Source organism: Mastigoproctus giganteus, chromosome 1 (genome assembly GCF_048544385.1).
Source record: "Mastigoproctus giganteus isolate SK-2022 chromosome 1, ASM4854438v1, whole genome shotgun sequence".
In the NCBI taxonomy this organism is placed as follows: Eukaryota; Metazoa; Arthropoda; class Arachnida; order Uropygi; family Thelyphonidae; genus Mastigoproctus; species Mastigoproctus giganteus.
In genome coordinates, this window is record NC_143575.1 from 237,746,092 (window position 1) to 237,772,873 (window position 26,782).

General features: G+C 35.3%; 1 protein-coding gene across 1 annotated transcript in view; it reads left to right on the forward strand.

Annotated features, from left to right (window-relative positions):
- Mob3 (MOB kinase activator 3) overlaps nucleotides 1–26,782 on the forward strand; it is a 67,456-nt gene that overhangs the window by 35,115 nt on the left and 5,559 nt on the right. The window contains exons 4-7 of the mRNA XM_090369166.1: nucleotides 8,426–8,519; nucleotides 15,200–15,333; nucleotides 15,460–15,575; nucleotides 19,523–19,609. Of these exons, the coding sequence (XP_090225292.1) occupies nucleotides 8,426–8,519; nucleotides 15,200–15,333; nucleotides 15,460–15,575; nucleotides 19,523–19,609 (431 nt within the window). The remainder of the gene's footprint in view (nucleotides 1–8,425; nucleotides 8,520–15,199; nucleotides 15,334–15,459; nucleotides 15,576–19,522; nucleotides 19,610–26,782) is intronic.

Here is a 26,782-nt window from a genome sequence, read left to right on the forward strand (position 1 = left end):
CTCTCTCTCTCTCTCTCTCTCTCTCTGTGTGTGTGTGTGTGTGTAAGTGTGCGTGTGTAATTCTAATTAAATCCAAAAATTAGACCGCAGAAATAAGAGTAAAATTAAGTGAAAATAAAAAATAAGGATAGTAGAGCAGATACCAGTGGTAGCAAAAATGCAAAAACATGTTCGATGTATTTAACTGTAATATTATGTTTCAATAAAAAGAAATGAAAGTATACCAGTAGCGTGACAAACCAGTAGAGCAAAGAATTTAACATGCAAAATTAAGGATAGAGTAATGTTGGAGAAACATTATTAAATAATTTAGAAAATGGAGTCCAAATTAAAGGGAAATTTGGCGCCGCCACCATAGCACCAGGTTCCGAAACACGTGAAATATCACTATATGTAAATGCAACCAGCCAACAATATTGAAATAATTTAAAATGGAGAAAAAAGTAGAACAAACCATAATATCGAATTGAATAGAAGAGACTAACCATTGTGCCCCATAATGAGATGGGGCATACTTTTTTCTCTATTTTAAATTAATTTCGGTATTGTTGGCTGGTTACATTTACATATAGTGATATTTCATGTGTTTCGGAAACTGCTGCTTATCTGGGGGCACCGCCAAATTTCCCTGTAATTTGGACTCTATTTTCTAAATTATTTAATAATGTTTCTCCAACATATAATATGTATATTATATATATATATATATATACACAGTATATAAATTTTATTCTTTATATAGGGGTAATAGATAAACATCAATTATAGTCACTGCAAAATTAAAAAATAATAATAAGTTTAACTTAAACAAATTACGTGGCACCCCTGGAACATTATTGTGGCACCCCGGTTGAAAACCACTGCCTTTGACAGTCTGTTACACATGTGTATTGTTATGCAAGGCTCATGAACGTGATGTCACTTGTGAAGAGATGCATGTATATAGAGAGAAAAGAGACTTAAAAAAAAAAAAAAAAAAAAAAAAAAAGATAATACAGGAAGAGGGTAATAAATATTACCCAGTTACAATTAAACTAAATGTCTAAGTTAAGATAAATAATACTTACTTTATAAAGAACACTTAATAAAACCTGTAGTTTTATTAAGTGTTTTGTAAAGTTATATATAAGCTTAGTAATTAATTGATAAGGAGATAACTATATTTATTTTTCATTTCTATTAATCACAGAAAATGGAAAAAAAAAAAATCATTCAGTTTAGGAAAAATAAAATTAATGTGCCTGAAATGTAATGCATTGTTAAATATTAGCTAACTTTTTTTTTTTTTTTTGTTTGTTCTCAGCACTAATTTTCTTCTAAACTTACAGTAAACCTCACCTTAGATTGGAAATTCTATGGCAGTAGCCACATTGCAAAAACTGCATCATGCCAATAACAAAAGTATCACTCTTCCTTCATTCACGATACAGCCAGCCACTGGAATGAACATCAGTTTTCCCACTAATATTATTGGGTACTATATTTAAGTCAGAGACATTTTGATTTAAGTGAAATGCAACATGTAATAAAAATGTATGATACATTAGGTTTGTCAACTGTTATTTCACTTTATATGTAATATTATTTTGCTTAGAGAAATATCTTTTCTTTTTTAGTTCTTAAAAGAGCTGTTTTTAAATTCATAAAGGTGCAGTTCCACTAAGGTTATCATCTGAGTAATCAGCAGTGTCAGATTCTCCAATAGAATTTCCAAGCGTTCAACAGCATTCTTTGCCAAGCCATCTTAATTCCCACATACAGCCAGGCCTCACATAATTAAAGTTTGATTAACGCATTGTTCAGTTACCGCTATTTGAAAAAATTATACCACTTTTCAAACATTCTGTTATAAGTATCCAAGTTCTTTTTCTGTAACAAAATGTAAATACATGGCGGATATGAGTTACCCACCTTGGCATGCCATGTATACAGTTGGTAAAACATGTTTGGAACTTTATCAAAGGTGCCATCTCCATAAATTGTATCTTTCTTCAATTCAACCAAGAGTTCTTTATCACCTAAAACCAGAATTCTGTCTGGATCATCCACACCTGAATCATGAAGTATCAGTTGATGGTACTTCTCAGAAATGTCAAAATTTATTGTTGTTGGATTAGGCATATCACAAGGAATGATTGTTTAGGCATATGGGCCAGTACATCGTTACTCAACTCTGACAACGCATTCCCCATCACATTACGAGGAGTAGAACTAACTACTCTCATGTATTGCCTCATTTTGCTTCTGGCAACATTGGCTTCTGACTTTTGAGGACAGGATTCATGACAATGTTTGGTTGCCATCTTTTCTCTTCATAACTGAATGACAATTGAGGGTGCAGCAGTTAGAGATCCCAGTTTCCAATAAAAATATGGAATCATCATGATGCAACTCTTGAACAGTCACCTAAAACTACAAACTGCTGCAAGGGATTTCACAATGCACTTAATTCCCTATTCCACTGCAGTCATCTCAGCATGTGGTTTTTGTTTGATGGACTGAAGAGGGACCTGGCTTGCCATAGTTTGGCACTGGCTAAGGCACAGGCATTAGCCTGTGCATTAGCCCGATGAAGAATATTACAACTTTCTGAAAGTGATAAAGCCCAAGAAACCTATAGGGAAAAAGAAATCCAAAGAAGAAAAAATTAGTCAAGAAACACTTGTCGGGATGAACCGAAGACGATAAATGAAGAGCAAGAAAAACACTGACAGGGAGAAAATTGAGTATACTGAGTTATGCAAAGCCATTAGAAAGAGACTCAGAGAGGACATAAGAAGATTTAACACAAGAAAAGTAGAACAAGCATTAAGGGAAAACAAAGGATTTAAATCAGCAGCCATGAGCAGTAATACAGAAAGACAAATGATACTGAAACTGAATAGTGATGGTGTACTGCAGAGAAGACATGATTCAAATAGCAGAAGACTACTATAGAGAATTATACAAGGAGCGAGGGAATGATGCCAGCAGTGGGGAAGATGGATTGCCAAGTAGCAACACCTACAACATACCCGATATTCTTCCTGATGAGGTAGAACATGCATTGAAGAAAATGAAGAATCAGAAAGCCCCAGGGGAAGATGAAGTTACTGTAGAATTGTTAAAATTGGGAGGAAGAGACATAACACAAAAACTGGCAAGGCTCTTCACAAAGTGCATTAGAAAAGATGTGACGCCTATGCAGTGGAATAATGCAATCATAGTTTTGCTACATATGAAAGGAGATGAATCAGAAATTGGAAATTATAGGCCAATTAGCTTGTTATCCCACATCTACAAGTTGTTCACAAGGGGCATTACTAACAGATTAGAAAGAATACTTGATGAGAATCAACCAAAAGAGCAAGCTGGCTTTAGGACAGGATTCTCAACTATGGATCCCCTTCACGTAATATCACAGCTAATGGAGAAAGCAAATGAATATAAAACACCATTATGCTTGGCATTTGTGGATTATGAAAGGGCATTTGACTCCATACAGCATAAGGCAATGTTTCGGGCACTGGAAAGACAAGGCATAGATACCCCATATATTATGATTTTGAAGAAAATATATGAGAGTGCTACCTCCTTTATTAGAAAGGAGTTTGACAAGGAGACACAATATCTCTGAAGCTGTTTACTGCTGCCCTTGAGGAAGCTTTCAGAAGATTAGACTGGTCGCAGAAAGGAGTCAATGTGAACGGAGAGTACCTAAACCATTTACGATTTGCAGATGACATTGTGGTCATAAGCCACGATCCCAAAGAATTAGAGGAAAATCTTAATCAGTTACGCACAGTTAGTAAGGATTGAATATGGCTAAAACAAAAGTAATGAAGAACAAGTATGCCACAGAAAGAAATAATGATTGAAGAGCAGTAATTGAAAAGGTGGAGTCATATACTTATCTAGGACAAGTTATTAGCTATAATAATGATAAATGGCTGGAAGACAAGAGAAGAATAAATTTTTGATGGATAGCATTCAGGAAATATTGTCACGTACTGAAGAGCAATATCCCAGTTTGTCTGAAACGTAAAATAATGAACCAATGTATACTCCCCACCACGACTTATGGAAGTGAAACTTGGGCACTTACCAAAAGAATAGAAGAGAAGCTGAGAACTACACAGCGAAGAATGGAAAGAATTATATTGGGAATCAGACTGTTAGATAAGAGAAACACATGGATTAGGTAGCAAACTCAAGTAAAGGACATTCTTATCAAAATTAAAGAACTAAAATGGTCTTGGGCAGGACACAGCTCGAAGACATGAGGACAGATGGACTAAGAAAATAACAGAATGGTTCCCAAGAGGAGCTAGAAGAAAACCTGGAAGACAAAGGCGGAGATGGATAGATGAAATTCATGAGTTTGTGGCTAGTAAATTGATGGCCAGTGCTCAAAACAGAAGGACCTGGAAAGTTGCTGGAGAGGCCTTCATCCTGCAATGGATTGAAAATGGCTGATGATGATGATGAATACACAGGCAAGTCTGTCTAGAGGTGAAAGAGAGAAGATATGATGCACTGTATGACTTGATTGCCACTTTTGTGCAGGAATATCAGCAGGTAGAAGACAAACTGAAATACTTACAGAGATTGGCTAACTTACAGTAATGAAAATTCTATTCAAATCCTTGACAAATAAATAAATCACTGTAATATGTCTGAATCGTTACTCAATGATTTGACTGTTCACTTTGTAAGACAGAGAAAAAAATATTATTTTTATAAATAAAATAAAAGGCTTTAGTTGCAATAAAACCAGAGCATTTTATTTCCTGTAATTTCCCATACAAACATTTACATCCAAATATTCTATTTTATATTAAAATCAAAGTTTTATATCAAAAGGTTTATTAAAATACATCATATAGAAATAGAAATAAAATATATAAATTCAAAACACATTTTGTTGCATTTTGAAATATGAGATAATTTGTTTTTTGTAAACTAAAAATAATGTGAGCATTCTTCCATGTGGGTAATTTTCTTGTGAGCATTTTATGACAGTGGGGTTTTTTCTGTGTGGAATTTTGGTGTGGGCTTTTGTCAGGGAACCACTATTTGGCTAAATGTGTGGTAATAGTTTGTTGACAAACCAATCTTCATAATGTGGATCATTCATTTCTCTATGGTAATCACTTACAGATCTTTTGGTTCAAAAAATATGATGAGCATTGGAGATAAATCCTTTACAACTGCTGTCATGTGTAATTATTAGCCTTGAGCCTTTCACAAAAGGAGCTTTTAAACTTGTAGATAAGCCATTCAAAAATCCTTGTTTACTGAATTTTAGGGGTGCCTTGCCAAACCTATTCCTTTGTAAGCCCATAATTTATCCAGTTTTCATCATTATAATAAGTTGGCCTACCTTCAGAATGATAATGCCAAATATCTCTTAAATAGCATCCATGCCACTGTAGAATGTTGTCTCGATCAGTCAACATTGACAGCCATTTGCATTTACAAATTTTGAATCCCAGGTCTTTTATTATATTTTGTACTGTACTTTCAAAAATATTTTGACAACTTTGTCATTCTCATTTATAACCGTTATCAGTTTTTTTTTTTTTTTTTTCCTCGCTATGGGATTTCATTCTGGAAGAAATTTTATGCACTTTTTTCTGAATAGCTGCCACTATAAAATTATCATACCTTAGCTTTCCTGTCTGGATTCCAGTCTTTGATGAACACTTCTTTTTGGTTGTTCAGAATACTGCTGAAGTTCAGTCTTCATATTTTTAATAGCATAGGCCAAAATCTTGTTATATGATTAATCAGGATGTGTTTCTTTCAAATTATAGAATACATTCCAGATGATAACCTTAGCAGAGCTGGCCAGCTGCATGCTTTTGAAAACCAGTCGACTGACTAGAATGTGCCATATTGCCCTAACTACCGAGGAAGCTGATCACTGATTGGGTAATAACTAACTATGCAGGAAAGCTATAAATTTGGATAAAACATTTACAAATGTTCGTGACCAAGACTAATAGCATATAATTAATTTTCAATTAAACTTGTATTAAAAATGGAATTTGGAATCAGTGTTAACTTAACAAACACTTTAGTGGAACTATATTATTTGCAGATGTACATTTTCTTCCATAGACTCTCCAATATAAGGTTATGTTTTCCACAAGTATAGTAAATTCTTAACTGTATAGTATAAACTCAAAACTGCCATGTCATGGAATGTTGTTCCCACAACCGGAGTTGTGCCTCCAAATCTCCAAGTCTTCTGGACAGAGTCCAAGAGATTTTTCCAGAGGAGAGCAGTCAGATTAATTAATGACCCACTCTCTGTCACATAGATGTTCATATTCTGTTGCATGCTGTTTCTGTAGATATTTTCATTGGCATTCTTCTTCTGAATTAGCATCTGTAATACTACTTACTTTCAAATCTATCCAAACACGTGCCTGAGTCATTCAACGTCCATTTCGTTGTCCAACTTCACAGTAGCATTTTCCTTCCTCATTTATCCTGTCCACTTCTGTTTTCTGGAACAACCTTCCTTCACACTCATTACCCAAAATTGCAATCTACAGAGATTCAAGTTTAATGTCAACAAATATCTTATCCTGCTCAGCCTTCAACTCATGTATGGTACTTAAGTGCTATAGGTACTAATACCTTTCATGTTTAGGGTTACCATAAAAAACAAAAATAAATAAATTTACTTGGCTGTATCACATGGTGTAATGGTGCCCTTCCCTCATACACCAGGGCTCACATCTGGTGAGTATGGGCTTGGCACACCCAGGGTACTGAGCTGGATATCATCATTATTCAAGCTTCAGACTTCCTTGCACCAAATGGCTAATACAGTACAATACAATGCAATTTGTGAGAAACCATGGCATCCCCTTTTCAACTAATTAATTGAAAAGGGATGATTTCCTTGAGGTTGTCACAGACATTCTCTCAGATATGCCAGACAAGCTGTACTTGCTACCTGGGAGTCTAAAACTCTGATGGAACTGATATTCGGGTGACACTCAAGTCAAATGGACCCAATTTCGGCGAAGTCCGGATGGTCTATGACAGCCAAATCCTCTGCTTGCACCTTCACGATGGTGGGACTGTTAGTAATCCTGGGTATAACCTCCATGCACAAGTGCATGCAAGCATTGCAACTAATTAGTTGAAAAGGAAAAAGGGAAGTGGCTTTATGAATGAAACCACATGGAACCCAAATTGAAATTTCAAAAATTAAAAATAGCTTGGGATTAGGCCAAATGAAAAACAATTGAAATATATGGCATAGAATACTGATTTCCATTATTTTCTTTTTAATTTTGTCAATAAAAGAAAAGTGTTTTAAAAGGGTTTTAGTTTTCTTGCTCATAATTCCTTTATACTTCAATGAAATCGGGTCTTGGCAAATAAATTTACTACTGTGTTTTTACAGAATAATGGGATCAGAATGTCCCTCTATTTTTACATATTTCAGTAGTTTTGACTTTGCTGGTTGCTAAACTAGATTTAATTTTTGTGATTCTAATTGTTATGTAATAATATCACAATTTGGTCTTCAAAGGATATCATAAAGCAAAACAATAGTAATTACTAAGCAGATACGCTTCTGGTCAGTAAATATGTAACAGAAAAGAGAGCAATGTTTACTCTTTTTTTTTGTAATGTATTTTCTGAAATATGCTATGCTCTCTTTTCTAATATGCATTTACTGACTGGTGCACTCAAAAACATGAATACGCCAGCTGTGAACACAAAGATTCAAACAATCCCCTCCCATACACAATACGCAATATTGGCTATATAGTGTTCACAATTTCAGTATTATAACCATGTATGTAGGGAGGGGGGTGCTCGAATGTTTATGGATTCACTGATTGGTGCTCATGTTGTGTTTATGTTATTCTCTCTCTCTCTCTCTTCTATTTCCACAAACCTCTTGTTTGCAAGTGTATTTTAGTAGTCTGTCATACTTCCAATCGAGTATTGTTCCAATTCATGAAAATCCCATATTGAATTAATAAGTAGAATTCCATATTTTCGGATCTCATACATTGCAAACTTCTTAGATCTCGTACCACTACTTTTCTATTTAGCAGAAAGCACTTTATGCATAAAGCTGCTGAGATAGGTATATGTAGGTGGTCGATGACTCTCATCAACCGGTGCAATACCACCACTTTGCTTATTGGAGGCTTGAAGTGGTGAAACCCATGTTTAGTCTCTAGAGCAAAGTTTCCGGCATCCCCCTCCCCCCATACTTCTCCTTCAACCCATGCACGGTACTAAGTACTATAGGTTTTGATACCTTTCGTGTTTGGGGATTTCATAAAAAAAAAAAAAAAAAATTTGTATGAGAATTGTAGTTATTGTTTTTCCTCCCTATAATATATGTTAAATTTCAATTTAACTTAAATACTTTTTTTTTTTCTTTTTTTCTTTATTTTTCTTCCAGTGGTTGACTTTTTCAATAGAATCAACCTTATCTATGGAACAGTTACTGATCACTGTACAGAAGAAACATGTCCTACAATGTCTGGTGGGCCTAAGTGAGTGAATAGTTTATGCTTTTTTGAGAGAACTAAAGTAATATTAAAAACTTTTAAAGGAGAAATATATTAAGATGATTTTCCTATGAATGGGAAATTTTCTTCTTGCTGACTTGAATGCAAAGGGTACTCAGAATTTTGATATCAGTATGGATACATCAAAAAAGTTTTAAATCACTAAAATATCTAAGGTACTTTAAGGCTACAGAAAGAAAATCCAGATGTCTTTAAATGTGAAATTTTTTTCCCTCCTCGTCAATGTTAAATATGAAGTAATACCTCTTTCACTTATATAGTCATACTGTAGCTTTGTAAATTTGCAATGTAAAGTTTTTGCTTTAAAAGAAAGATGTACCTGTTTTTACCTAACAAGTCCCTTGTTACACAAATTCAACAATACACTTTCTGCCATTCTACATGTAATTGCATAGCTTTGAAAAAAAGGATGTTGCATGCTATTATTTACAAAAATTTTTAAGTGAATATAATGTATTTGTGCAATAGCACAAATACGTTATATTCTGCACAAATACGTTGTGCAATAGCATCATGTTAGTATGCAGCAAACTCAAAAATAACTGAAAACTGCATCGTTTTAGGTGTATCTCATATTGTGAATACCTTCATGAGTTGCCATGATATTGCATTACCTCGAATAAGTAATGCTTCACCAGTGGAGAAGTCTATTGTTACTTATTCTCAGCTGATAGATACCACCATCCAGACACCACCTTTTCAAGGCTATTTGGCTTATATTTGGCAGTGTGGGTAGGTACCCTGGTGATGCAATGACGGCAATTCAGTTATGAAGTATAACTCCACAATATGAGAGATGCCTGATGGTGTATGGAGTGAATCAGACTAAAGCGCTTTTAAGGCTTAAGCCCCAGGCTGTGTGAAAGTTTAACAACGTTCAAGTTTGTGCAAGAATACGGAAAGGTCAGGGAATGACCACTGCATATTCCCAGAGCAATATGGCCTTAGTTGCTAATGCTCCTAAAAAAAAACCAAATAACAATAACAATTGACATTGAATTGACAGAATATACTGCACTGGTTCTCCCTCCATAAGGATGGGGTTTGCTGATTGTGAAATTTGTGTTTGCCATAAACTGGATTATTTTTTATATTCTTCTTCTGGGATATGACTGGCATTATTTCAAGAACTGTGGTATAATGAGGTGCACTATATCAGGGTTACAGTCTATTTAAAGGGACGTTATATGTCATAGTTGGCCTCCGTAGCAGAGTGGTCAGGAGCGGGAGTGCAGTAGCACACGCTCTTTGAGTAGACAGGGGTTCAAGCCCCTGACTGCTAAATATGGTCGATCTGCCAACCGGCACTGGACCAGCGTGGAAGATTATGGTCCATTTCCCTCACCATGAATTGTTGAGGAGACTTCCATCCTGCAGTGGATTGATAATGGCTGCAGTTTGCTTTTACCTTTATATGTCGTAAAATTTATCTCTCACATTTTCTGGTTATTACCAAAAAGAATTTAAGAAAAATAATTTTTAACTATTCATGAAGAAATATAAATACAGTAAGTTCCGGTTATAGTGATCATTGGTTATTAGAATCAGCTGCTTTATGGAATCAAATTTCAAAGAACCGATTCAAATCAGTACACTAGTACTACTTTCTTTATTTATTAGAATCACATCTTCAGTTATAAGAATCAGTTTTGAATGCCTCTATGATATTTTTCTAAAACACATTTCTAGAGGTCACAACCATAAAACAATTTGCAGTTTTCGGTTTATTGGGGGCTTTTCTGTTTATACAATCTATTATAAACGAGTAGTAATCTCAACCTTATTGCATTTGCGATAATACCGATAGCTGGAATTCTGTGTGCTTTTATGCTATTGTGGTGAAATGTTTCCCCTTCGCTGGAACCTTCACTCATATAAAAAACGAATTTTCAGAATCTGCTCTTCATTCCCATATCTAAACTTTGTAAACTTTTTATTCCATAAAAAAGTTGCGCGTGTCATGTTAGTTCCAATTTGTGCGTGCCATGTGCTTCGATATTGATTGACTCTTATCTTTTTTTCTTTTTTTTTTTACTGTGTTTTAAATTTTGCTACCCAAAAAAAACAGTCAGTGAACAGAAAGAGTGTGAATTTTAGTGTCTGGAATGAAGTTTCCAAAACCTGTATTAGCAACTGTTTCAAAAAATGTGGATTAATTATTCATGATGGTCAACTAAGTCATAATACTGATCACGTTGAATAGCCTGAGCATAGTTTAATGATCGGTAAATATAAATGGTGATCTACAAGTTACTACAGCTTTAACAGATGAAGAAATTGCCCAGACTGTTACTGATAATTTCGCCAAGGAGGAGGAAAAACAAGGATGAATCTGAATGAATTCCAGTTGCAATATGGCAAAATCATGATGCTATAGCCATCCTGGAGGGCGTTGGAAGAAACTGGTACAAGTGATAGTGAATATAGACTGTTATAAGATATTGAAAAATCTATAAATAGTATTTGTAGTCATAATTTAAAGCAATCTAAAAAAATTACTACTGTAATTTAAATTGTGTTGTATGTGTGTTGTTTGGTTTTTAGGAGCATTAGCAACTAAGGCCATATTGCTCCGGGGATATGCGGTGGTCATTCCCTGACCTTTCTGCATTCTCCATATTTGGTGGCCACGGGCTCGAACCCTGGTCTAATCAAGAAGCATGTGCTATGCACTGCAACTCCTACCCAACTGGCTACGGAGGTGCCTTGCTAACCTGTAAATAATATTCATCTGATTTTCACACATCATTTAATTGGTAATCAAGTGTAATTTCGTATGCTTTATATCTTTATTTTTATAGCCTGTGGATAATATCGTCGATTTTGGCTTATTAGAATCGCTGTTTTATTAGACTCGAAATTCAATTTGCAAACGTGATCACTATAACCGCCGCTTACTGTATATTAATTATTATTGAATAAATATATATTTTTTTTGTTTGTTTGTTTTAACTCTCCCTTTAATTTTGTTTATTTTATTTATTTATTTATTATTATTATTTTTTTAATAGCTGGGTATTCTCTTGAGCCATTAGTCAAAATTTGTCACTTGGTCCTGATCAAAATTAATTGGGAAGTTACTTGCCAGTTTGGAATTTTTTTGAACAGCCCCAAGGGATAATATGCTGCATACAGGAGCAGAAGTTGAAATCTTCCTCTTTTGCCAATGGTAAAAAATGGGCTTGTCACTTTACTGCACTGCCACTACTGATGAGTGCAGTGGGTTGCAAAAATTCAACATGAAACAATGAAGGCACAAAACATGTGGAAGGCAAACTTTATGATGGAAGGAACCTTCCTGATGATCTTTATTATAGGGAAGGTTCCATATGTTGTTCAGGAAAGGCCATAGATGGGGTGGGAGAACGTGGCAAATAAAATTCAGTAATTTGTGCTTATTGAATGTAGTTATTCCTTCTGTAAATTAAAAAAAAAATGTCATTTATTGAATAAGTGCCAGCAGCCATTAAAAATTTCATGAAAAATGATTGTCAGTATACTATGTTCTGATAGACAGGTGTGCAGAGTAATGCTAGAGCTGCATCACATAATTGGGGTGGGGAGATGTATTTTGTAAAATCTTCCAGAGTTTAGGTACTTTTGGAATTTGAGATTTCAAATAGGTGGTTCCATACTGTATTATTATAAACAAAACTTTGACTTTTCTTCATTAGCAGAAACATTGAAACCACACTTTGACTATTGGCCTAAAACATGTCTGTGGCTGTAGATAAGTTCCCTTATTTTAAAAACCCACTGCTATTCACTATCCATTATATGTATTGCTCATTATTTCAAAGATTTCAGCTTTTCAAAAGTTATAATGCAGTAGCTCTGTGTAAGACTTAACCTGACCAGTGCTTTATCTATTGAAGTGATTACTTATTTGTCCCTATTAGCAAAATTGCTGTAGATAAAACATCACATGCTGTGCTGACAACCTGTCTGCACTAGCTGTATGTCAATTTGTATGTGTTCACATATACACATGGTTGATGCATGCTAATACTAGTGTTTTAACTCATGTATGTTGGACGTTTAATAACACTCCAGAAGAGAGTCCACATGTTCTCCTTCTCTTTTCCTCCAAGGATGACAAGCAATTTATAATTACACGAATTGGTTTCAGTAATACTGAAATACTCAGTGATGAAGGTCAATTCATCAACCAATTAACCTAACACTGAAACTTCTGACTATTGATCTAAAAACATTCTATGACTGTAGCTAAGTTTTCTTCCCTTAAAAAAAACATGCTTAATGGTGATAAATATAGGTGAATTTTATATCACAAAGTGGTGTGTTTTTTTTAAAGGCCAAAAGTTACATTTGCCTGCAAACTGAAATCTGTAGGATGAGGGTTGTATTCCTTTGTACATGGATTTCAAAATTCATGTCAGTTTTCTTATGTCGTATAAGGTTTTCAAAAGGTAGAAAATTTTGGAGGAAACAAAAACATGTTTTTATGTATTTTATAACTTTTATTTAATTTATCCAAATAGCAATTTATGTACTTTTATATAAGAAATGGACAGAACTCATTTAAAATGATGAAAATAGAAGAATATTAATACAGAGGTGAATGTTTATGCAGATTTGCCATAAATTCTAGGTCTTTGGTCTCAAATGATTCTCTGTTTATTCCTATACTAGAAAAAAATTTACCTGTTAGTTAACAAACTTATAATAATTAAAAATACAATATAGTTTTTTTTTTGTGAATTTTGTTCAGAAAGATAAAAAAGATTTTTTTTTTTTTTTGTTAAAATCTATATGATGGAGAAAAATGGTTGTTGTGCCTGCATATTGTGTATACATATTTCTCCTAGCTATTTCTTCAATTCTTCATCAAGTGGCAGTTTATTCCAGTAGCTTGTATTTACCCTTTGACTAAAAGAGAAAAAATATGTTCCCATTGTTAAGTTGATTGAATTTAGATTCAATCAACTTAACAATGGTTTTCATGCTAATGGGCTGTATACACTGCCTTAGATGCTAATGGGCTGTATACACTGAGTTGGCTTTGCATTAGCATCACCTACCTAATACATTGTGCAGCTACCTTTTGCCTGTAATATAACCTTTAGATGTACTGGCATGGACTTCACAAGGTGTTGCAGGGTGTCTTGTGGCAGTGCAAACCATGCATTCCAGTAATGCCTGTATGTTGTAAAGTGAATAGTCATAGCATCAAATGTCCTCTTCAAGTAGGTCCTAAATGTGCTTAGTTGGTTGAAATATGATGAGTTGGGTGGCCATGAGAAGGCAAAGAAGTCATTGTTATGGTCCTAAAACCAGTTAGCAACCTGCCAGGCTTTGTAGCATAGTATGTTGTCTTGTTAGTAGACACTGAAGTTGTCTGGAAACACTATCATTAATGAACAGCTTGATGGGAATGCCTACCTTTCTATCGTCACTTGATCAGTGACGATAGAAAGGTAGGCATTCCCATCAAGCTGTTCATTAATGGTGATCAGAGGACCCAGAGCATACCACGAAAACAGTCTCAAACCACAACATCACTTTTCATGTTGCATTTCTCAAAATGCTGATACACCCATCAGCATAATAGAGTTGGAAACACAATCCGTCAGACCAGGAAACAGATTTCCACTGGTCGTTTCTTTGGTGCAGTTTCTTATATCTTGCAGTGAGCATGGATACCTGTGATGGCCATTGATTGCCATAGCCTATATGAGTTAATGTCCAGTGCATATTCCATAACGATTACAGTGCATAGTCTTGCTATTCCTCCGTTGTACTGGGTAGTAGCTGGGCCACTGTGCTGTCTCGCTGTTGTATTATGAGATGAGACACACAATGGTCACCACAGGTCAGAGCACTTAACTGGTTTGGCAGAACATTGCTGAAATACTGGCATCTGCACATCTTGCCCGCACAGTCATTTCACATTCAAAGTCGGAAAGATCTTATTGCTAACCCATTCTTTCTTGCAGACACTTAAAATCTGATTGCCACGTGTATGAACTACTAACTTATATCAGCTGTTCCCAACTTTGAGCTTTCACTAGTGCAACAGACTACTCCATTCCTACATAAGGGGGGGGGGGGCTGTTGCTGATGCAAAGCAGACTCAGGGTAAATAATAATACTATTAACAACTTATAATGTTGGCACCTTACATAATAACTAACACTTAAGCATAAATAAGGCCCAAAGACAGATATTTAATGATAAGTATAATAACTAGAAATTCAACTTGAAATTATGCGGTGACCTGATAATATTGACATAAAATACCAAGCGAATTGTCAAATGAGAAAAATTTATTTATAAAATAAAGAACTAGTCATGTTTCATAAAACATGAAAGCACTAAAAAATTGGTAGTGCATTTGTAGCTGTACACTGTCATCATAAAAGGGTATACTTGATCAGTGACGATAGAAAGATAGGCATTCCCATCAAGTTGTTCTTGGATGTACATTTTAAACAAGAAGTTTCTGTGAAATGGGTACATCAGTATTTTGATGTTATTGTTATTAACAGATTTTTTGCTGAATAAAAAATGTATCTTTGAGACTACACGTGGAAAAATTATATTTGTACTAATTATTTTCTTTTAAGTTAATTACTTTTAGTAATTGCATTTATGTAACAAATTTAACTATATTTATTTTCTAGATTTGAGTATTTGTGGGCTGATGGTATAAAATACAAGCGTCCAACAGCACTTTCTGCACCAAAATATGTATCCTTGTTAATGGATTGGGTAGAAAGTCAAATTAACAATGAAGAAATATTTCCAGTTAGAGTAGGTAAGTTCTGAAGATCTCTCTCTCTCTCTCTCTCTCTCTCTCTCTCTCTCTCTCTCTCTCTCTCTCTCTCTCTGTGTGTGTTTTTAAAGCATAGGTTTTATTTTGTTACTTATCTGTCCTTTATAGATGTCCCTTTTCCAAAGAACTTCATTCCTACCTGCAAGAAGATACTAACTAGACTTTTCAGGGTATTTGTCCATGTGTATATTCACCACTTTGACAGGCTAGTGGTCATTGGTGCAGTAAGTTTCCCTTTTTGCTTATTTTATTCTTGTTAATTTAAAATTTTAAGTGTTTCTTAAGATACACTAATCATATACACTGTAATCTCTAATGAATGTTTTGGATATCCATCTGACACCTTTTTGACTAGTGTTTTGGACAGCTATTCAACACTAAGCAAAAAGGTCCAACTGATTATATGCAAATTAAGAGCAGTGATAAAGAAGCATTGCAGGTATCAGTAGTGGTCAATGTGGGTTGTAGTGCAGAGCTTATAGATTTTCAGAGCAGTGTGTTGTCAGACGCCCTGGCATTTGTTTTTGTAAGTTACTTCACTTAGTTTGAACTCCAAACATCCAGATTAGCTATAGGATGTCAGAAAAATATGGAAGAATGAAGATAATGCAGCAGCATAATTTTTTGTTTTATATGGTAGATCAAGGACACCAGCAGACAAGGTTTGGTGATATTTGAAAAGGGTAACCGCATCATCCTAATATCTTGGCAAATTGAGGCCATGGGTCCAGGCATTGAAAGAAATCTTTATTGAAATAATAATAATAATACAAGTCGATACATTGCAATATTGTCCTTCACAGCCACCAGATCAGGGGCTAGTCTTAAGGGATAGTCTTAAGTTTGCCCTGCTATAAGGAGATCCACATTTCCATGGTATGCATGCAACATTTGGGAGAAAGAGGAAAGCATAATGCACTTAGTGTTCTTTCAACTAGGTAGACATTAGAGAACAAACTTTTGCAAATTTTAGTCATTACATTCAAGTCTTTCATATTTTAAAAAAAACTGTATCAAGGGTTAACTGTTTCGTTGCATCTTTTTAACAATTTCAATAAGGTGTTTTAACTGTAAAATTGAAAGGGAATCTACGTTTTCTGTTTCAAGAAATTTAAGTCCAGCTTGCAAACCAGTGAGTGTCTCTGTGATACAAGCCAACAAGTAAAGTTACAAGTTGTAATTATTGTTGTAAAAAAAAAAAAAAAAGAAAGAAAAAGAAAAGAAAAAAAAAAGTGGAAATCAAAGGATAATGCATATCACGGATTCATGTTAAACTGAAAATATGAAAAATGGGAGCCATGCTTGCATCTTGTTCAACCAGATCACATTTTAACAGGTTTCAGCTGTATTTGATTTTGAAACCATGTTCCAGTAGATGGCTTTTTGGTTGCACAATACAAAGTTGTTTTTTTTTTTTTTAATCTGTTGTTAATGGTAAGTAATTTTGCATCATAATTTTTTGGAGTGTCACTTTTTGAAGAAAGATGGCAAAAAGGTTTTATCAAGATGTAAGATATTTGAATGGGTCATACACTTCAAAAATGGGCACATTATCACTGCAGATTATGCAAGATGGACTTAAAAAAATTGGCTTATGCAGCAAAAGCCTCAGGCTTCCTTGCACCAACAGGCCCAGAACACCAACTAGACTGACAGCTTTAAAACCAAATAATGCTAACCAATCATTTTGTTATTATGTAAAATATAAACTGCAGCCATTATCAACCCACTGCAGGATGGAAGCCTCCTCGACGATTAATTTTGAGGGAAATTATTATTATTATTGTTGTTGTTGGCCATATGATGCAAGGAAGCTTTTGCTACACCAGCCAAACATTTTTTTTTTTTTTTTTTTTGAGAGAGAGAGAACAAGAGTCAAAAGTACAAAGAGAAGAATGATGATATCCAGCTCAGGACCCTGGGTGTGCCAAGCCCGTACTCACCAGATGTGAGCCCCTGGGGATATGGACCATAATCTGCCACGTTGGTCCAGTGCAGTTTGGCAGATCAACCATATTTAGCAGTCAGGGGCTTGAACCCAGGTCTACTCAAAGTGCATGTGCTACTGCACTCCTGCTCCTGACCACTTGGCTACAGAGGCCTGAAGATGTAACATATATGCATTATTAACACTTCAGCACAAAAATTTCAGTTTAAAAATGTTAGGAAAGGATTCACAATGTGATATATATGATGCCTCCTGTGTAGACTTGTTTGACTTTATTTTATACAGTTACATACAAAAATGATGCCAGGAACTACCTTTTTGATACTATGGAAGTAATACTTAACATTTTGAAAATCAAAATTATAATTCATATGCATTTTCCAAATTCTTCATTAAGTCCAGTTTTCTCACTAAACACACACACACACACACATCATTTCATTCACAGTTCTCATCTGTGAATGAACTTATATGTTCCAAGTCTGTGTTCCCTCTTCATTCTTTTGCTGCTTTGTTTGTTTGTTATTTGGTTTTTAGGAGCATTAGCAACTAAGGCCATATTGCTCCGGGGATATGTGGGTTTTTTTTTGGTAGTTGTTGGCGCATTGGCTTCTGTGGCCATTGTGCACCTCCCAAGGTTTTTTGCAGTACTTTGATCCAAGCCCGAGGTGGGATTCGAACCCGTGACCTTTGGGTTGCCAGGCAAGCACTTTACCCACCCGGCTAGCCCGGTCGGCAGGGATATGTGGTGGTCATTCCCTTGACCGCATCCTCTGTATTTGGTGGTCACGAGCTCGAACCCCGGTCTAACCAAGAAGCATGTGCTACGCACTGCTGCTCCTGCCCACCTGGCTATGGAGGCGCCTTGCTGCTTTGATCCTGCATCAACAGGCATTTTTTTTATCAAGTTCTTTTCTTCTTATACTTGATTGTGAGCACATTGGATGCTTTCCTGATCTGCTCTCTAATTTTCTTTTAGTACTTCCTTTATATACCTTTTGCCTTACCATTAAAATTATAATTAAATTTATAAAAACATTTAAAATTTTTATTGAATTGATTAAATTAAATCTATTTGAAGGAATATTTTTTATATTACTTTAATTCCTTTAGCTTTATAGCCACCCCTCCCCATTATAAAAAAAAAAAAAAAAGTTATGTATACTCCAGCATAATCACTAGGTCAGAGGGGGTTAAAATTAGCCATTTTGATAGTGAATATAACTATATTTAGCAGTCATGTGCACTTGATCACTCAGCTACGTCAGGACTTTTTCTGCTCAGGTACCTCCCAAATTCCACTGATTTTGGGGCGGATATATTTCTGTTATGATCAGCTCTATTAAGTATGTTTAATTTCATCTCTTCTAGATAATGTCTTTAAGAATAAGTTTAATGTGTAACATTACTCTTGATCTTGTGTTTCCTTTGTGTGTAATAATTTTATTTGGCCACCTCAATTAGCCAGCACTCTGCTGTTGTCATGTTCTGAATCTGATTAGAAGGGACTGATCTTTGTTAGAACCTTGAACAGGCTGTTTCATGAAAACAACACATTCTGAATATTTCTATGCCATCAATATTAATGATTGTACAAATAAATTTTATACATTTTTAAACAAATTATATATAATTTTTCAAACTACCAGACAAACCTGTGTTCTGCTGATGTGTTTTATTAGCTCTCATGTGGCTTCCCTTGTCCTGAAGGACTTTGAATCCAAGGTTTTCCCTATTCCCATTACACTCTGAAAAAGGTACATATGTGACATTTTCATCATTCTTTCCTGGGGCATGGAAATAGTATTTTTGCGATATCTCAGGTACCATTACAGTTCCTTGAAATTTACCATTGAGATTGAAAAAGACCACGGATAGTGAAGAATGTTTTGGAAATTCTCTCCACTACATAATTTTTGTTAATGTTACTGTGGTTGCTTGAATATTTAAATCACTCTATAGAGATGGGCTTTTAAACAACTTAAATTTCAGTATGTACTCCAAAAATTATCCTGTGTGTGTGTGTGTGTGTGTGTGTGTGTGTGTGTGTGTGTGTGTGTGTGTGTGTGTGTGTGTGTGTGTGTGTGTGTGTGTGTGTGTGTGTGTGTGTACCTTTTTGTTTTATTATTTTTAGTAACATCATTGTCAGAATGTTTGATTTTTTATCATAGAAAACACAGTAGTGTATAGTGATTCAGCTTATGTACTACTTTTATTTTTCAGGAAGCTCATGTGAATACCTGCTATAAGCATTTCTACTATTTTGTGACAGAATTTGATCTGGTTAGTCCAAGGGAACTTGAACCTCTGGTAATTATACACACACACACACACACACACACACACACATATATATATATATATATATATATATATATATATATATATATATATATATATATATATATATATATATATATATATATATATATAAAATTGAGCAACATATGCTAATTAAAATAGATAATGACAATTTGCATTGTTTCAGACATGTTGTTGATTATGCTATTCATTCATATGCTATTGTTGTTGACTATTCAGCTGCTGTTTGCCTTCCTTCTGTACAGTGGCGGACAAAAAACTGCATCACCTTAAAAAAAAAGTAACATTTGTAGTGAAACATAAAATATTTTTGATTACAGTCATTTTGTTTGTTGCAAATCAAAGATATTGCTTCGGATAATGCTTCTATTGCATCAGACAGTAATTGCAAGGTATTGCATCGGCCGTTTCTATAAATACAGCTTTGGAAGGGTATACATACTCATTAGTATCCTGTTTTGCAGAGGTGTAAGCATGGCTCCATACGTTCAGTTGACCCAAGGGAAAAAGTGTAGCTGTTGCTCTGTCCCAGGAAGGGCTCACTGATAAAATAGGCTGCCACCAGTCAACAATATCTCAGGTGCTGTATTAGTATCCTGTTTTGCAGAGGTGTAAACATGGCTCCATACATTCAGTTGACCCAAGGGAAAAAGTGTAGCCGTTACTCTGTCCCAGGAAGGGCTCACTGATAAAATAGGCTGCCACCAGTCAACAATATCCCAGGTGCTGAAATTAAAGCGTGAGACCAGTGGTGTGAAGAGAAGACGTAGATCAGGCCATAAGAGAGTGACTACGCCTTCCCAAGATCAATATTTGAAATGGCTATGCCTTTGTAATTACCATGCTAGTGCTCCTGATCTAAAACTGAACCTTGAGATGGCCTCTGGTGGTGAAACAAGTGCATGAACTATCCAAAGATGGCTTTTGGATTGTGGTCTGCATGCCTATCAGCCCAAGAAGCCTTTGTTGACCCAACAAAGGAGGAAGAAGTGACTTGCTTGGGCTAAAATGCATGTTTCAAGGACAAATGAGCAATGGGACTCCGTCATCTTTTCAGGATGAATTGAAATTCAACCTGCATGGCTTGGATAGGAAGCAATATGTCAGAAGACAAAAATCGGAGGCATACCATCCTGACTGCATAACACCAACTGTAAAGTTCCCTGCTGGTCAGATGGTCTGCAGATGCATAACAAGCAAAGGGGTGGGGCGAATTAAGTTTATTAATGGAATGGTAAATGCAGAAACCTACATTGCTATCTTGGAGGAGTGCCTGAAACCCATTGTTAGGGATCACCACACAGACGTCTAAAACTGCATTTTTCAACAGAACTCAGTACCTCATCTCACAGCAAAATTGGTAAGTTTATGCTATTTAGATTTAATGATGAGTTTGTCTTCTTGTCTCACAAGGCTTAAAACATACTTACACCAATGTTTTCCCTTGTTTTTCTCCCTTGAGATGCAGTCATACCTCAGAAATGCTGGCATTACAGTGTTAGACTGGCCCGGCAACAGTCCACATTTGAACCCTATTGAAAATTGCTGGTACATAATGTCGTCTATAAAATTGCTGAGAAGAAGCCAACAAGTAAGATTCAGCTGCAGTAGAGCATTGTAAGTGTGTGGTACCACAAAATTGGGCAACCATATATCCAGAAGTTGATTAACTCTATGCTAGATCGTTGGAAGGCTGTAATTGCAGCTAAAGAAGGAACAACAAAATATTGAGGACTTATTTTACATATTTACAGTATATAATACTGTTACGTTAACTTGTCATTTCAGTTTGTACACGTAAATGCAATAAAATGTATGTTTGGTTGTCATGATTGCCATTTGCATGGTTTCTCATATTTCCATTAATTATTTTCATTTTACCTTTTGGGAAGATATTTATGGCAATTAGGTATATCGGCTGGAATCTTTTTATTGAATTTCATTCACAGAGTTATATATCCCATCGAACAAATGCATTTTGAACATTTCTGCAAGCCACAATGTAACCCAAAACACATCATTTGAAAAATCACAAGTGATGCAGTTTATTTTGCTTGCCACTGTAGTTTATTTTGCCTTATTTCTTTTTGTTATTCTTTACAATCTGTTAATTAACTGTAATTTTAATTTATATATATAATTTTTTTTTTTTTTGATAATTAGTATTACTAGCCGTATTGTGCAAGGAAGCCTAAGGCGCATCAGCCAAAAAAAAAAAATAAATAAATTTTTTTAAAAATAATAAAAAATAAAATAAATAATTAATTAATAATAATAAGAGAAAAAGAAATAGACAAAGTATGCATTTCTCCCCTCTGTAGGTAACTATCCAGCTGACCTTTGAATTTCCCCAAATTGTCAGCCTCTACCACTCATGTAACTTATTCCAGTAATTTATAACTTGCCGGCTAAAATAAAACTTCCTGTAATCCAGTCTGAACATCTCTTCCCGTAACTTGAATTTATGGTCCCTAGGTCTAGAATCTAGAATTTATAACCATGAAAATTTCATCCTCATTTATTTTGCTTTTGCCTCTCAGAGCCTTAAACACCTCAACCAAGTCTCCTCTAACGTGCCTAGTTTCCAAGCTCTGCAATCCCCATATTCAAAGTCTTTCCTCATAAGGACATCCTTTTGCTGATCTCGCCAGGCGAGTTACCCATCTCTGGGCCCTTTCAAGAACCTCGATGTCTTTTTTTAAGGTGCAGTCTCCACACTTGAATACCATGTTCCAAGTGTGTCTAACAATAGCCTTATATAATGGTATTTTGACGTCCTTATCTCTGCTAGCAAATGTTCAATAAATCATCGATAGGACACCATGGACCTGCCTCACAACCTGTCTACGATGCTTGGAGAACTTCATGTCTGATTGTATCGTAACTCCCAAGGCCCTTTTTTCTACTACTGACTTTAGTTCAACTCACCAAGTGTATAATTTATTTTGGGGTTACTGTTCCCTAGGTGTACTTCGCTGGATTAAAGCAATAGCTGCCACTTTTCTGACAGCCATCCCTGAAAAAGCTCTGCTTGGCGGTGATCATTAACTATTCTATCAATCTTTACATCATCTGCTCTGCAAAAATAGACATCATGTCCTCTATCCCTTCATTGATTTTATTTAAGAAAATCAAAAACAACAGTGGTCCCAATACTGATCCTTGTGGAACCCCACTTCTTACATTAACCCAATCTGAGGAATAACCATTTATCACACCCCTCTGCCTCCTGCCCTGAAGCCATTCTGCTATCCATCTAAAGATGTTCCCTGTAATTCCAACCTGTTCCAGCTTATAAAGTAACTGCTCGTGTGGGACTGAGTCAAATGCTTTGCTGAAATCCAAATAGTGTCGAAATTATTCCCTAAATCCAGCTTATGAGTGACCCTGTCAGAATAGCTAACCAGATTTGTTAAACATGATTTTCCCTTTACAAAACCATGCTGCGTATCCTTCAGAATTCCATTTCTATCCAAATGATCCTGAATTCCACCCTTGATCATTGTCTCCATGATTTTCCCTGCTAATAAAATTAGACTGACCAGTCCGTAATTTGCCACTACACTCTTAGAACCACCCTTATGTATTGGAAATATATTGGCACTTTTTCAAGCCAGTGGAATCTCTCCCGAGTCCAGTGATGCTCTCATAATTAGCCTCAATGGTTCAATGCACTCACTTGCCACCTCCCTTAAAATTATAGGGTATGTGCCATCAACCCCAGGAACCTTACTCTCCTGTAGGCTTGGAAGTTTTTTCATTAAATAATCATGTGAAATTTCAATATCATTAATTACATATTTTTCAACTTCACTCTCATAATTTCTCATTGACATAAAGGGTTTTTCTTCCGTAAATACAATGCAAAGTAGCTGTTGAGTTCATCTGCAGCATCAGTGGGGTATCTAATACTATCCAACGTCCATTACATAAGGATCCGATCTGATTTGTCCTCTTCTTTGCATATATATATATATATATGAAGAATTCCTTATTCCCACTCTACTCTCTTTACCAGCAATTTCTCTCATAATCTGCCTTTGTCAGTCTAACCTTTTCTGTGGCACTATTACTAGATAAATTTGTAGCTGTTATAAGTTTCAGTACTTTTTATTGCTCTGTAAATTTTCCATGCAGTCTTTTTCTGCTCAAGTAATCTGGCAACTTCATTATTCATCCAACTTGGAATCATCCTCATGGAGTATTTTTTAATGGAATATATGCATTCAAGGCTTCTGTGAATAATGTTTTTAAGGTATACCATAATTCAGTTGTATTTGCTCTCTGTGAGATATTTATCCATAGGTGATACATAAGCCTGCAGTAGATATAAACTAGTCCAATCAAGTCAGAAAGGAAGTTATGCAAATTGAAGATGATTATGAGAAGTCTCTGGAAAAGCAGCAAAGACTTCTTTACTTATGTAAACCCCTAGAAGGAAGGGGATGAATCGCATTAATCTGCTATGTATGAATGGTTTAAGTGATCAGTTCAAGTTACCAAAAAATTAAATAGATATTCTGCATTTACATTCATGCATGAGAAAATTTTTAAGGTTAGAGATGTCAGAAACCTATCAAATTCTGACAGGGAGCTAAATAATTTTGTGATAACTGAGAAAAAAAATGGAAGAGAAATTGTTGGAGCTAAATGTAAAAAATGAACCTGGGTTGGATGGGATCTATCCGATTATATTAAGGGAACAGTAAAACAAGTAGGCAAAACTTTAAGCATAATTATGAAAGCATCTTTAGATTCAGAGAGATGGGCCCTATGGACTGGATATCTGCAAATGTATTCTCAATTCAAAAATCTTTTTCTGCTCAAGTAATCTGGCAACTTCATTATTTGTCCAACTTGGAATCCTCATGAAGTATTTTTTTAATGGTATATGTGCATTCAAGGCTTCTGTGGTTAATGTTTTAAAGGTATACCATCATTCAATTGTATTCACTCTCTGTGAGATATCTACCCATTTAATAGAGGTCATGTAGCACTTTAAGCCATTGTAATTTCCTTTCCTGAAATTATAACCCTTTGCCTTTAACTACTCTTCATCATCATCCATAGAACATCTATCTTCATCATCCACCATAGAACTCCGTGATCACCTCCTGCTACTGGTTCCTGTATCGGCAGCCCTGTTATGTCATCTGGTTTGTGGGTGATGATCAGGTCTAGAATATTCTTTATCCTAGTGCTTTATCTGACATGTTGATACAAATAACAATCATCTAGTTGATTTAAAAATTTTGTCTCCCATGTCGTTTCCTTCACATTTGCTCCAGTCAATTAAAGGCAAATTAAAATCACAAATAATAAAACATTCACGCTTGCTTGCCCATTCCATTTGTATGTAGAGACTTTCATCATAATCTTCACAATCTCTTGGCATGTAGATCTACTTCCACTCTCATTATACCTTTGCTTCCAGCTATCTCACGCCATACAGATTCTATACTGTCATGTGAAAGATCTGAATCCGGGAAAGCTTTCGTCACTCTCAGGCTGCTTTTGATAAGCATGACCCCATCACCCCTTCTATCTGCCCTATCCTTCCTAAATACATTGTATATATTATACTGAAACTCATCATCTCCTATTTCCAGGTGGCACCACATTTCCATTAGCCCTATTATGTCAAGGTTACATGTCCTAACCAGCAGTTTAAGTTCACTCATTTTATTGACGACACTTCTGACATTACTGTATAGACAATAATGACTTAGTGTTCTTGTATATTTAACTACCCTGACACACCCCTTGAAGTTATTTAAGCTTGCTTCCCTGTCATTGGTTACCCACTCATTTGAAATGTTTATGCCCTCAGAACATCTTGCTAATATGATCTGTTGCGGTAACAAACCAGAAATCTTGAGGTATAAGCAAGCGTTACTTTGACCAGTGTTATCAGGTAAACATGTATTTATATTACCTTTGTCCCCTCCAAACTAGCAGTTTCCCTGAACCTTTAAAGTATCCTCAGTAATACTGGCAAAAACCCTTGCATTACCTTTGTTTAAATGTATCCCGTCTCTACAAAACAGATTCCTTCTACCTACAAGTGTGAGCCAAGCTGATAATAATGGAAATCCACAAGCCATGGAAATCCACAAGGCTTTCAGCATATAATCCCTCCTCCTCCTCGTGCTTCAGCAGAATTGCATATACATAGACATTCTGACCAAACTCGCTGCATTTCTTCAGCATGGTCCTATATTTGTCATCATATGATCGTGTGTGCTTAATATCATTAGTCCCCACATGAATAATAATATTCTCTTTACCTCCCTTAAAATCTTACAATCTGTTGGTGACATCATTAATTGTTGCTCCTGGCAGACATACCCTGGTTCTAGGCCACCTATCCTTATTACAAAAAATATTTTCTATTTCCCTGAAAATGGAGTCTCCTAATAGAACTAAATCCTTCTGAACCAGAGCAGTTTGCACCTTCTTATTCTGCCCAAATTGGGTGTGCATCACTTGGTAGGCTACTAAAGTCTTGTTATGTTAACAGATAATGCCCCTAATATACAGAACGATTATAAAGATTCAACAACTTGAAACTGGGCAACAAGGGTGAAAGAAATATACAAAACAGTTTCTAGATGCTTGGGGTTTTATTTTCAAACAAAAGAAACATACACTAGGTAGTACTGAAAGGTAGGTCAAAACAGGAGTATTATACAAAAGTAAAGTAGTACAAAGTTAAATGTCATTTCAGCAATAAGTAAAGAATCTTCTGTAGTCTGGAATAGGATATGTGTATAAATTCTTGCAGCCACCAGCCAGTTTATAATGAAGTTCATAAAATGTACAAATTAAAATAACTGGATAAAAAGCAATAAAAATAATGACATATATAACCAATTCAAATAAACTAGTTAAAACTCATTAAAATATGTTATAATAAATCTGATATAAACAGTGGATAGTAACTTTCGGTTTCTCAGTTATTGGAGCCTTTCTCAACTAAGAAAACATTGGCTAAGATTGAGGATAAATGAGGATATATACTGTACATCAGTGGCCAGAAGGTGATGCACACACTCACACACTATGCTATTATAGGACCAGTCACCTGTCCCATTTCTTTGAATCTGAATCCCTTCCCCATTCCCCTATTTCCATTACATGTTGAAAAAGGTATGTATCGTG